This window comes from Bufo gargarizans, chromosome 8 (assembly GCF_014858855.1).
Source record: "Bufo gargarizans isolate SCDJY-AF-19 chromosome 8, ASM1485885v1, whole genome shotgun sequence".
Lineage (NCBI taxonomy): Eukaryota > Metazoa > Chordata > Amphibia > Anura > Bufonidae > Bufo > Bufo gargarizans.
In genome coordinates this window covers 45,085,365-45,097,882 of record NC_058087.1, presented here as the reverse complement: position 1 = coordinate 45,097,882, position 12,518 = coordinate 45,085,365, and the positions used below count along the sequence as shown (strand labels likewise).

The window sequence follows — 12,518 nt, the reverse complement described above, 5'->3', positions numbered from 1 at the left end:
ACCATTGTAAAACTGACAGGTACAATACACAGCAATAGATGGCTATTGCAGTATATTATAACAGCCGATCAGACCACTGTATCTTTAAATTCCAAGTGGGACGACAAAAAAAAAATATATAAAACACGCACATTTCCTGTAACCAATGATTTTGGGGACGGGGGCGGCGCTCTGGCGCAGTAAAGTGCACGGCGAAAGGCCGCCGGACTAAAAAGTCCTGCATGTCCGACTTTTTAGTCCGGCGGCCTCTGACCGCGAATTGCCGTACTGCGCCGGAGCGCCGCCCCGTCGAAACAGCGGAAGGACGGATCTGACAGGGTGAACAGCCTGCCGGATGCGTCCTGCCGCAAGTGTGAAAGTACCTTCAAACATTAATTTTTTTTCACCTTTTTTTCGGTCTGCGCATGCAGCAGACCAGAATGCAGGGTATGGCATTCTGGTATTTTGAATGCCAGATATGGCACTAATACATTCCTATGGAAAAAAAATGTCTGATCCAGCATTTAGGCAAGTCTTCAGTTTTTGGGCCGGAGATAAAACTGTAGCATGCTGTGGTTTTATCTTTTGCCTGATCAGTCAAAAAGACTGAACTGAAGACATCCTGATGCATCCTGAACGGATTGCTCTCCATTCAGAATGCATGGGGATATACCTGATCAGTTATTTTCCGGCATTGAGCCCTTTTTGACGGAACTCCGTGCCGGAAAAGAAAAACGTTAGTATGAAAGTACCCTTACACAGCTAGCGTATGTTGATGTAAAAAAACTAAACAAAAAAAAATAAAAAATAAAATACAATGTTTGGATTTTTAATATGGCAATGCAAAATACAAATGATTTAATGATGCTAAAGTAGTCAAACATGAAAAAAAAAAACAAAAAAAACCACACATTTTAGTATCATAATTGTGTCAACCTGCAGAATAAAGTTATATTGCCGTACTCAGGAAAAATTGCATAACAATTTTGGAGTGCTTTTTCTCCACCTTTATAAAAATGAAACATTTTTAGCTCAAACTACTTAACTACTTCTTGTTAATAAATAATTTTTGCTTTCCATTTAAAATCTACAAGAAAAATAAATGTTTAAATCCTGCAAAACACCTAAAAAGGCTAACAAACTTCCTAAAAGCCATTTTGAATACTTTTTCACAGTTCTTACTAGGGTGATATATGGGGTTTTTAAAATACTTGAAATGCCAAAACAGAAAGATCAATACAAGTTCCTTTGCTACAAAATATGTTATTTTATTTTCTCTACTACTCCGTTTATTCTAGCCTTAAAGGGGTTGTCTCATCATAGACAATTGGGGCATAATCGCTAGGATATGCCCCCATTGTCTTATAGGTGCTGGTCCCACTGCTGGGACCGGCATCTATATCGAGAACGGAGCCTCGCAAGGTGGTGGCTGGAAGACTCTGATCCGGCCACCACCAAGCTGGTTCCCAATGGAAGTGAATGGGAGCGTACCGGTCATGTGCGGGCCCAGCTCCCATTCGTTTCTGAGGGTCCGACAGAAAAAGCAGAGCCAGCGCTCGGCTATTTTCGCTAGCCCCATACAAAATGAATGGAGGGGCGGCAACGCATGCGCAGTGCGCCCTCCTTCACTTGTGGGGCTCCGTTCCCGTCCCCGCACCTATAAGACAATGGGGGCATATCCTAGCGATATGCCCCCATTGTCCATGATGAGACAACCCCTTTACGGCATGAGAGAGATCCACCATACTACAACACACCAATATATAGAGTCTATTAATAGTGACAGCCACTCATTTTCATGGGACATCCCTGGACAGACAACATCAACAGAACAGGATCTAGGAAGGGACTGCAAAGAGTATAAAAACTACACACTTCTAGTACAAAGGATCCACAGCCAAGTGATTTTTATTTCTCAGTAAAATGTGAATATTTAGAATTTTGATTATAAAAAGGCTTAAATAAGAAATTTTATGACAACTTAGTTGTCCTGCTACCTTATTAAACACCGGTCCCAGAGAACAGAATGAAACGCTCAGAACGCTCAGCATGAATAAGGAAATGCTTAGAATTCAATTAACAAGAGACTGAGCTTTGGCACAGACTCCCGACATACTCGACTATACCCTAACCAGCATGAGGCTGATGCCAAGTGGCCTGGAATTTTAAGTTACAACAATGGTCTATTCAGCAACTAGAGGCATCATTTGTGCCCGCCCGCAGCACTTGTAACTAAACCTCTACACAAACTCTTAGGTAAGCTTGTAGAGCATACACAACAGCTTTTAAAGGCACTTACTTGTTAAGGCGTAGTTTGGATTCTCCAACTCCAGCCGTTGCATTTGCGCATTTAAAAATACTTTGATATCGATCCCATTGGCAAAAGAGGAATTGTTGAAAAACCTGGGTGGTATTTTTGAAGCAATGTCTGGTTCATCCCTTCCAAACCCAAGATTGTAAAGAATTTCTTCAGGATCTTCTTCATACAGGTCTAAAAGTTCTGACACACTGAAGGAAGGAAATAACAAAAAAATTAAAATATTAAAGTAAAATGGTTGGCCGCTTATGTAAACTCATTTTTACATAGAGACGAACGGACGTTACAAAGAGCATGACTTGTTCTGCAGGACCTGTGTTGACATTCATTACATGGACAACCTACTCATTTGATTGACCACTGTGTAATGCTCAATTTCCTCCTCCTACAAGGAAAGCGAACACTTCCAGTGCATTTACATGGGCCAATTGCCTGATCAATTATTGGAAAGAAACATTCCTTCTCGATAATTGCTTGCTCGGAAGGAGGCGGTGAGAGGTGCATTTACATGCAGTAATCACCTCCAATGTATGGGGAAGAGCAATGGCTACTGCTATTGATTGTCCACATACAAATTCCTTATTTCTGGGCAGCAGATCGCCCTTAACACAGCACAATCTGCTGTCCAGGGACCATTAACAACTGATTAACAATGGCACCTTTACACAGGCAGATCAGGAATGAAAGTTCGTACCTGATCGTCCTGTGCAAAGGAACTTTTACAGGCAGGTTTCCCCACAGATGATGGCCGACTGCTCAAGGGGTATACCAGGGGACACTTTGTCACCAGCTTATTGTCAAGGAATATTTCTAACAAACAGGGATTTATCCAACATGGAAAACCCCTTTTAAAAAGGGATCCAGTCACCATGAAAATATGTTATAAAGCAAGAAGAGTTGAGAAGTTAAGATATATAGGTTTTATGGGAAAAAAATTGGTATAACTTGAAATGTATTAGTTTAGGTCTCTACTCGATGGGAGATGTCTCCCTCAACGATTGGCAGCTTTATCTTAAGGTGGTCAATCAGCAAGCAGAACCGCCTACTGGGCTCAAGACCAGAATGCAAAGGTATTTAAACGAATAAAATTCAGGTTATACTGACGAATTGTCCACAGAACTGTAACTCATTCTACTCGGCGCCTCCAGCTCCATAACATTTTGTGATCAACGTGACAATTTCGCACTAACCCTTTCACGCATTTGGACGCAACTGTACGTCTGAATTGCAAGCGACTTACTGCATTTGGACGTACAGTCAGGTCCAATTTGCTTACTTGGGCTGTGACACTATAAAGTGTCTCCGACACCGGGGAAGCCGACAAGGGACCAATCAGAGTGGTCTGTTGCCGGGAAGCGCTCCGATTGGCAAGTCTGCAGAGACTAACCAATCGGAAAGCTTTAGGGTTAAAATAACAGTTTCAGGCTATGATCTCCACGCTGGCGATCACAGCCTGAAATCAGCCGTGGCCTCCAGATGCCCCCTGATCCTCTGTGCGGGCTCTGATGGCAGTGGCTCAGGAATGGAGCCGCTGCCATTAGCATAGAGTGTCTGCTGTAATTTACAGCTGACACTCTGCTGCTACGGCCGAAATCGGCCATTTAACCCCTAAGATGACATGGTCAGCAGCCACCAGCGGCATCCATGGGGTTGAGAGGGACGGAGCTCCCTCTGTCTTCCATCATGGCAGCGGGACGATTGTAAGGCGTCCGGTTGCCATTGCAACTAAGGCATCCGGGTTGCTGCTATGTACCTAAGGCTGATCAGACCCCAAGGGTCTGATCAGCATTAGTGTAACTGTAATAAACACTATACAGTGCATTGCAATGCACTGTATAGCCATCAGGCCAACTGGATCTTCACGTCCACAAAAAAATAAATAAACAAGCGATCAAAAAGACATATGTACTCCAAAATGATACCAATAAAAACTACAATCCACCCTGCAAAAAACAAGCCCCCCACACAGCTACATTGGTGAAAAAATATAAAAGGCTATGGACTTTAGTATATGTAAATGCTAAATAATTTTTAACAAGTGATTTATTGTCGAAAAAGTAGTAAAACAAACTACATAAATTTGGTATCGCCATAACCTTATCAACCCACAGAATAAAAGAATCATAATATTTACCACAAGGGGCCCCATAAAAAAAAAAAAAAAAAAAAAAAAAAAACACTGACAGAATTGCCATTTTGCCCACTTCATCTCCACAAAAAAAAAAAAAAAGTAAAATGTGATCAAAAAGACCTATGTACCCCAAAATAATACCAATAAAAACTACAATCTGTCCCTCAAAAAACAAGTCCCCACAAGGCTACATTGGTGATAAAAATACAAATGTTATGTGCCCTAAACTAATCTCAGCAAAATTACATGTTAGAAAATCCTGATGCCGCTTCTTCCCTTCTGAATGCTGCTATTCCCCCAAACAGTGGTTTATGACCACGTATGAGGTGTTGCCGTAATTCAGGAAAAAATGAACAACAAATTGTGGGGTGCATTTTCTCCTGTTACCCCTTGTGAAAATAAAAAAATTTGGGGCTAAAGCAACTGTATATTGGAAATAAATGTAAATCTCTCATTTTCACAGCCATGTGTTTCTAAATTCTATGAAACGCTTGTTGGGTCAAAGCATTTACTTCACCACTAAATTTATTCCTTGAGGGGGGGTAGTTTCCAAAATGGGGCAACTTTTGGGGGTTTTCTTTCTAAGGGTACCTCAGAGTCTCTTCAAATGTGACATGGCATCTGGAAACCAGTCCAGCAAAATCTGCACTCCGTTAACAATATGGCCCTCCTTTCCTTCTGAGCCCTGCAGTGTGCCCATACAGCAGTTTGCGACAACATATGGGGAGTTTCTGTAAACTGCAGAATCAGGGTAATAAATATTGAGGTTTCTTTGGCTGTTAACCCTTGACGTGTTCCAGGAAAATTGGATTTAAATGGATAATCTGCCCTCAAAAATATGACATTTTAAAATTTCCCATTTTGCTTTAACACCTAAAGGGTTAATAAAGTTTGTAAAATCAGTTTTGAATAATTTGAGGGGCGTAGTTTCTAAAATGTAGTCATTTATGGGTGGTTTCTACCATATAAGCCCCACAAAGTGACTCCATAACAAATGGTCCTTAAAAAAGTGGGTTTGGGAAATGTTCTTAAAAAAAAAAAAAAAAAAATAATATATATAATTTACAAAATGATGCCAACATAAAGTAGACATATGGGGAATGTAAAGTAATAACTATTTTAGGAAGAGGTTTCACTATTAGTCCTAAAGGCAAAGAAATTCTAATTTTGAAAATAGCTAATTTTTCAAAATTTTAGATTTTTTTATGCATAAAAAGGAAAAACGTTTCAACTCATATTCACCACTATCATGAAGTACGATGTGTCACGAGAAAAACATTCTCAGAATGGCTTGGATAAGTAAAAAAAAAGTGTTCCAAAATTACCACAAAGTGACACGTCAGATTTAAAAAATGGGGCTTCGGCATTTGGCCCAAACTGGATGTCGCTTGAAGGGGTTAAGCTTAACTTGTTGACTTTTCCTAAATGGAGAATCCCAAGATGAAAAGAGAATGTCCTTGGTCAGGAGAGGAGATGATTTCAAAGAGCATTCATGTTGCATTGCCCATCTTAAACCTAACCATACATCATATGATGACACTTGTCCTGCATTTAAGTCCAACTAAGATCATCTGCATGGAGTTTACATACATCATCTTGCCGGTGGGGGGCCCCACCAGCACACGTACTGGACACCAAGGTCGTCATATGGATACACTTCTCATCCATGAGGACAGAAAATGAAGATGCACACTTCCCTCGAATAGACTTGCACACTTTTCAAGCACATGTATGAAGGACACCTACCTTGATACAGTTGCACTGCTTTTTCCAGATCCAGTGGAGTTCATGCTTCTCCCCTTCTGGTGAAACTGGAGTCGTCGATCTTGTGCCAGCATACCATTGCTTTAAAGCAGAAAGACACCAGCGTGAACAATCGGTAATGATATCAGTTCAAAGAAGGGATGAAGCGGGAGCACCAAGAAATGTTACTTACAAGGTGGGCTCCATCGGCAAGAACCTTTGATGGAGATGATTAGCTAGAAACAATGAAGAGGAGCAGTTAGTCATGCTTTAGTTACTATAGACACATGCAGCCTAAATCTTTGCTGGCAAGGGCTCAGATCGCAGAATGCTTTCTAAATGCCCAACCTGTCAGATTTGCAGGTACATGCCACTTCTTAAATTCTTTTACAGATTTCAAACAATTAGCAGCAGCTGCTTCATTCATCGGACACGTCTTAAGTCTCCAATAGTCAGTTTTTGTTTCAGAAATAAATCCTGTAATTGATTTAACAAAGACCAAATTCCTTTTATGGGATGATACACCTCATGCCCGCATTCATCCACCTCATCACGCGGCGGGTGACTTGTACGTGTCAATACAAGCGCGCTCTTCACTAGAATCACATATGTAAATCATTCCCATGACAAACTATATGTGGAATTATTTGAGGATGATAGAAATGACATAGTCGCCCAACACCAGGAGTAACTAACACTGCAAACATCTCCTTTATGAAATCCTGACCCAATTGTGAGCTTCTCCTGTACATTTCCAGAATTACCTTCAGCACAGGGCATTGACCAAGTTCGCTTTACTGTCTTTGTGCACTGTATAAATTGCTAAAGACCCATGTAAACCAGAAAATATCACAGTCATGAACTATTTGTTGAATGGATTACGCAGTGGCTGAGGGACAGGCAACAGACAGTTGAAGTCAATGGAGTATGTTCAGACCATGGTCTTGTTACCAGTGGGGTACCTCAGGGATCTGTTCTGGGACCCATATTGTTTAATATCTTTATCAGCGAAATTGCAGAAGGCCTCGATGGTAAGGTGTGTCTTTTTGCTGATGACAAAGATTTGTAACAGGGTTGATGTTCCTGGAGGGATACACCAAATGGAAAAGGATTTAGGAAAACTAGAGGAATGGTCAAAAATCTGGCAACTAAAATTTAATGCTGATAAGTGCAGATAATGCACCTGGGACGTAAAAACCCAAGAGCAGAATATAAAATCTGTGATACAGTCCTAACCTCAGTATCTGAGGAAAGGGATTTAGGGGTCATTATTTCAGAAGACTTAAAAGGTAGGCAGACAATGTCATAGAGCAGCAGGAAATGCTAGCAGAATGCTTGGGTGTATAGGGAGAGGCATTACCAGTAGAAAGAGGGAGGTGCTCATGCCGCTCTACAGAGCACTAGTGAGACCTCATTTGGAGTATTGTGAGCAGTACTGGAGACCATATCTCCAGAAGGATATTGATACTTTGGAGAGAGTTCAGAGAAGAGCTACTAAACTGGTACATGGATTGCAGGATAAAACTTACCAGGAAAGATTAAAGGACCTTAACATGTATAGCTTGGAAGAAAGACGAGACAGAGGGGATATGATAGAAACTTTTAAATACATGAAGGGAATCAACAAGGTAAAAGAGGAGAGAATATGTAAAAGAAGAAAAACTGCTACAAGAGGACATTAGAGGGGCAAAGGTTTAAAAGTAATATCAGGAAGTATTACTTTACTGAGAGAGTAGTGGATGCATGGAATAACCTTCCTGCAGAAGTGGTAGCTGCAAATACAGTGAAGGAGTTTAAGCATGCATGGGATAGGCATAAGGCCTTCCTTCATATAAGATAGGGCCAGGGGCTATCCATAGTATTTAGTATATTGGGCAGACTAGATGGGCCAAATGGTTCTTATCTGCCGACACATTCTATTTCTATTTAGGGTGCCTGCACAAGCTGTGAATCACCCTATAACATCATACGTTTTAATGCAAATTGCTGCAGTTATTCTTTCAGTTATCCGGCGGTACATTTGCCCATAAAGTAGTAAGCAAACGAATATAGTCACCCTACAGCAGCCAGGAGTTGTCCGAGTCACCCCAAATCCAACTTTATCTCATGACGCAGAAGCCATTCTAACAAATCAGCCAAACGCTGTAGGGTTTCTCTAACCCCCACAGCTATTATACCACCAAGGGAATGGCCGACTACGGCATGGAAGGGCCCACTTCACAAGAATACTTTAATTTTGCACCAATATGAGAACAAGGATTGGTTGATCAGTGTTGCCATTTCGGACCCTACAAGAAATCCTTCTTGAAGTTATAAAATAGAAAAAAGCAGGTCACCCAGTTCTCCTAGAAAGAGATCAAACTGAACAGAACGACAACTAGACTTGGAGCATCTTTCAATACAATCAACCCTATTAAACCAGACATTGCCTGGTAGGGTTGATTGTAAGGATTAAAATAAGTACCTTTTTTTTTTGTGGCTGCTGAGATACGTTGATTTTTATATTCATGCAAATTAGAGCATCAGGGGGCTGGCAGTAACGCACGGAGCACCGTTACAGCTATGTCCGTCGATGCTCAGAATACTATACATTGGCAGGACTAGACGAGACAACTCTGGTCTTCTCACAGCTGCCACTGTGTCACCAATATTATTCCATTTTGTATCATTGTAAATCATTGGTAGCCGTTTAAGCTACAAAACCAAAAGGTAGGTATAAGGGCGTCTTCACACACTGCAGATTTTATTGCAGAATTTTCCGCAACTGAAAATCCGTTCCATTCACCTGAATGGGGCTTGCAGAAATCCATGCGCTTACCACCCCATTGAAATGAATGGAACAGATTTTCAGTTGCGGAAAATTCAGCAACAAAATCCGCAAAAAGAGTGTTAAGGCACCCTAATTGTATTCAGCGTGATCAACCCTACCAGGCAATCTGCCCGATTTAATAACATTACCTGGTGACTTTAATTCAGGGAAAAAAAATGCCTCCAAACTAGTCTTGAATAATACTGGAAACTCTAAGTTACATAGCGTGCTTTAAAATAAGTAGTCTTGTGGCTCATGCACATCGATGTGTTTTCTTCAGTGTGCATACAGTCTTAAAATACATTACATAAAGCTATACGAGTCAATGGGGCCAAGCACAAACCCATAATTTTTGCACTGACCCATGTGCCCGATCTAAGAATCTCAGCGTAGGATTTGTGGATTAGAAAATACATTCTCGATTCATGGACAGGAGTGAGAACTTAAAAAATACACAACAACACATCGGTTTTTCAAAGGATCCAAAAATCAGACATTGCCTGATGAAGGCACTAGTCCAGTGCCGAAACACGTAGCCATTTAATGCACAATAAAGTTTCCAGTTAATATCCACGATCCTGGATATCAGCAGCGCCGTTCACGGTTTCTGCCCACTGGGTGCTACACATGTGGCCGCGATCTAATCCGTCAACCGGTCCTGGACAGGCTGAAGAGGGCCTTTCGTTGCATATCTTCACATGCTTCTACCAGGGTTGTGAGAGGAATGCTGCACCGCCAACCAATTCTCTTTCTGTTCAAGGATGTTTGCATGAGAAGGTGCCCTGTCTTTTTCCTGCTTCTGTTGCATTGAAAAAAAATCTGACATGGTCGTGGGCCTTCGGTACTAGCTTGCTAGACGGCCAGTCACTCCAACCATTTGTACTTTTTCCATAAGAAAGCAGCGACTCCTCTGAGTACTTCTGTGCACCAATGGTCTAAACAGACAAAGTCCGTATTTAAAATGACGACAGAAGATCCCTTAAATCTTTGTCACATGCGCCGGATCAGAGTAAATAGTGCGGCACCCGTGAGGTTGCTAGGAAGTTAATTCTGAACACAAAGGAACAAATTGACAGATCTGGTTCTTGTGCTAATACACAAACTAAACAACAACCATTACAACACACTGAAGCGCGAGAAGACTTTCCTTCCCTGCTCCACATACAACCCCGCGCTATATTGGAGCTTGCCACGACTTGCAGCAGCAGATAAATCAGTCTTTATGAGAACATTAGTGTTTAAGTTACTTCTGGTTTTCTTGGAGGACGTCTAAGCTACCCGACACGTCTTTATATACCTGCCACAAGAGGCTCGCGCTTTAACGCACACGTGCAGGTTTACAAGGCACGTTCACTTCAAAGAACAACTTACAGTTATTCATAAAGCTGGATTATCGAGGACGAAAGGATACGGATTATACGGTCTCATGGAGAGGTGTTCATTATAGGTTGTAGGCGATATATAATAAAACAGCATTTACCATAAATGGCATCTTCTCCGACATAAGAACAAGCTAATCTGTAGCCGAGAGGATGGAACGCTGCACTCCATATCCGGATTACATAAAACTAAATTATTTTGACAGTGAACACGACTGGCGTGTCCATACAGGAGGACTTCTACTGTAAAGGTTAATTAAATCTATTACCCAACACCGCGCTGTCGTTTTCTGTACAATGTAGCAGAATTCCGCCCTGGAAGATTATCCCGATACTACATAAACCCTGCTGGTATCGCACATAGGGTTTTTTATTTTTATTTATTTTGCTTTCATTGTTTTTCCTGCTTTTTTCATGCAGCAGATGTTACTTTAAAGTCTATAGTGAATGATTTGTCCTTGGCGTTTTTTGGAGGCCTCATAACACCTGCCTGGGTTTAAACACACTTTATGCATGCCTAATTTTTTTTCGGTAGAGCTGTATAAGCGAAAAAAGCATTGGTAAGAGCAACGAAGTTCTATTCGGTTGGGGTGTGGGGGGGTCAAAGCATGCATAGGTTTGAAAGAAATTGTCCTAAAAAGTGGACCACAACTGTGACATAGTGTCACTATAAAAAAAAAATAAAAAAAAATTACAAGATGGAACAAGATGGTCCAGTGCCTTTATTGACCGAAGTAAACTACCAACATAGGGACACCTGAGAATATGCACAGTGTCTAAGCCAAAACAGCTGGTAGAAAAATATTAGGTCTAAAGTTAGGCAATGTGTGAACATTGCCCTTAGGAAAATGTATCCTTAGCGTGTACAGATAACTGCTCCTATGACTGGTCTAAATCCAATATTACAAAAAACTCCATATGCAAAAACATTACTAAGACAAAGTGAAATAGGAGGAGGCGCTGCCGGTAGCCCCTTGAGTGCTGGGTGCCACCTAGGTACATGGGTGCTATACTGACCTTCTGCTCCAAGGGACAAGTCATCTTCAAAGCTGTTGCCATTTTTTATAATCATTCCTAGGAAAGAAAGATGTAAACCGATGGCTCAGTCAGAAGTGCCACATGTTTTTCTTGTTACCATATCAGATGCCTGCAGCGTACTGAAGGTCAGTGTTCAGCTAAACTAAGCACAGCTCAAACAAGGCAAGAAAAAAAAAAAAAAAAAAAAAAAAGCACACAAATGCTAATGCAACATGTTTCACTTCCGTATTGCAAGGCTAAAGTGAAGACTGGAGAAGGGAAAACACACCAAAAAAATAAAAATAAAAAAAACACACACCCTGAGTGACCGTGCTACTCCTTTCTTATAGTGCTTTAGGAAGGGGATCAACGTGATGGTCAGAAGAAACAAGGTAAGCGCCGTATAGAGCATTGCCAAGGAAAAGGCTTTCCACTTAAAGGGGTTCTCCAGGAACAATGAATTCACAAGTGTCTTCAGCCTGCTTCTATGGACAGAAGATTCATACTTACCTGCTCCCCACCGCTTCGATCTCGTGCAGCGATTACATCCGCCACATCATGAGCATAGGCATGGGTTACATGCGCCGCTGGAGCCAATGATTGGCCTGAGGGGTGCCGTGCCCATAAGCATCTTCTGTGTACGGAGGCAGGCTAGGGGCACTTATAAGAAAAAACATCATTCCCCCAGAACCCCTTTAAAGGATTAAACAAATATAATCTTTGCATAAAGATAAAAATCAAGTTAAAAATCAATCAAGTTATTGTTCGAATCAGCATGATCAACCCTGTCAGGCAATATGCCTGGTTTAACAAGGTTGATCATGCTGGCAGAGGCTCCTTAACCTCTATAGAAAAATGTATGAGGTATTGAGGGTATTTTTTGTACGTGCTTCTCTATAGAACTTGGGGGGGGGGGGGGGGGGAAAGAAGAATATTCCCAGTGTTACAAATAAAAATCTGCCAAATTAAACGAAAAACTACTGAAATCCATTAAGGTTGTGTTTTTTTTTGTTTGTTTTTTTAAAGTGTTCTATAGCCGGATGTACAGTTCTGCTGCTGAAGTATTATAAGTGGATAGAGGGGTCATTGTGGATTTTAAGAGAAAAATTATAACATATCAGACATCCAGATAACCAGATAAAC

At 41.2% G+C, this 12,518-nt stretch overlaps 1 protein-coding gene across 1 annotated transcript in view; it reads right to left on the bottom strand.

The window, feature by feature from the left end:
- ITPRID2 (ITPR interacting domain containing 2) overlaps window positions 1-12,518 on the bottom strand; it is a 72,147-nt gene that overhangs the window by 37,075 nt on the left and 22,554 nt on the right. Inside the window, 4 exon segments of the mRNA XM_044303653.1 lie at window positions 2,279-2,487; window positions 6,174-6,272; window positions 6,364-6,406; window positions 11,376-11,432. Coding sequence (XP_044159588.1) covers window positions 2,279-2,487; window positions 6,174-6,272; window positions 6,364-6,406; window positions 11,376-11,432 — 408 coding nt within the window.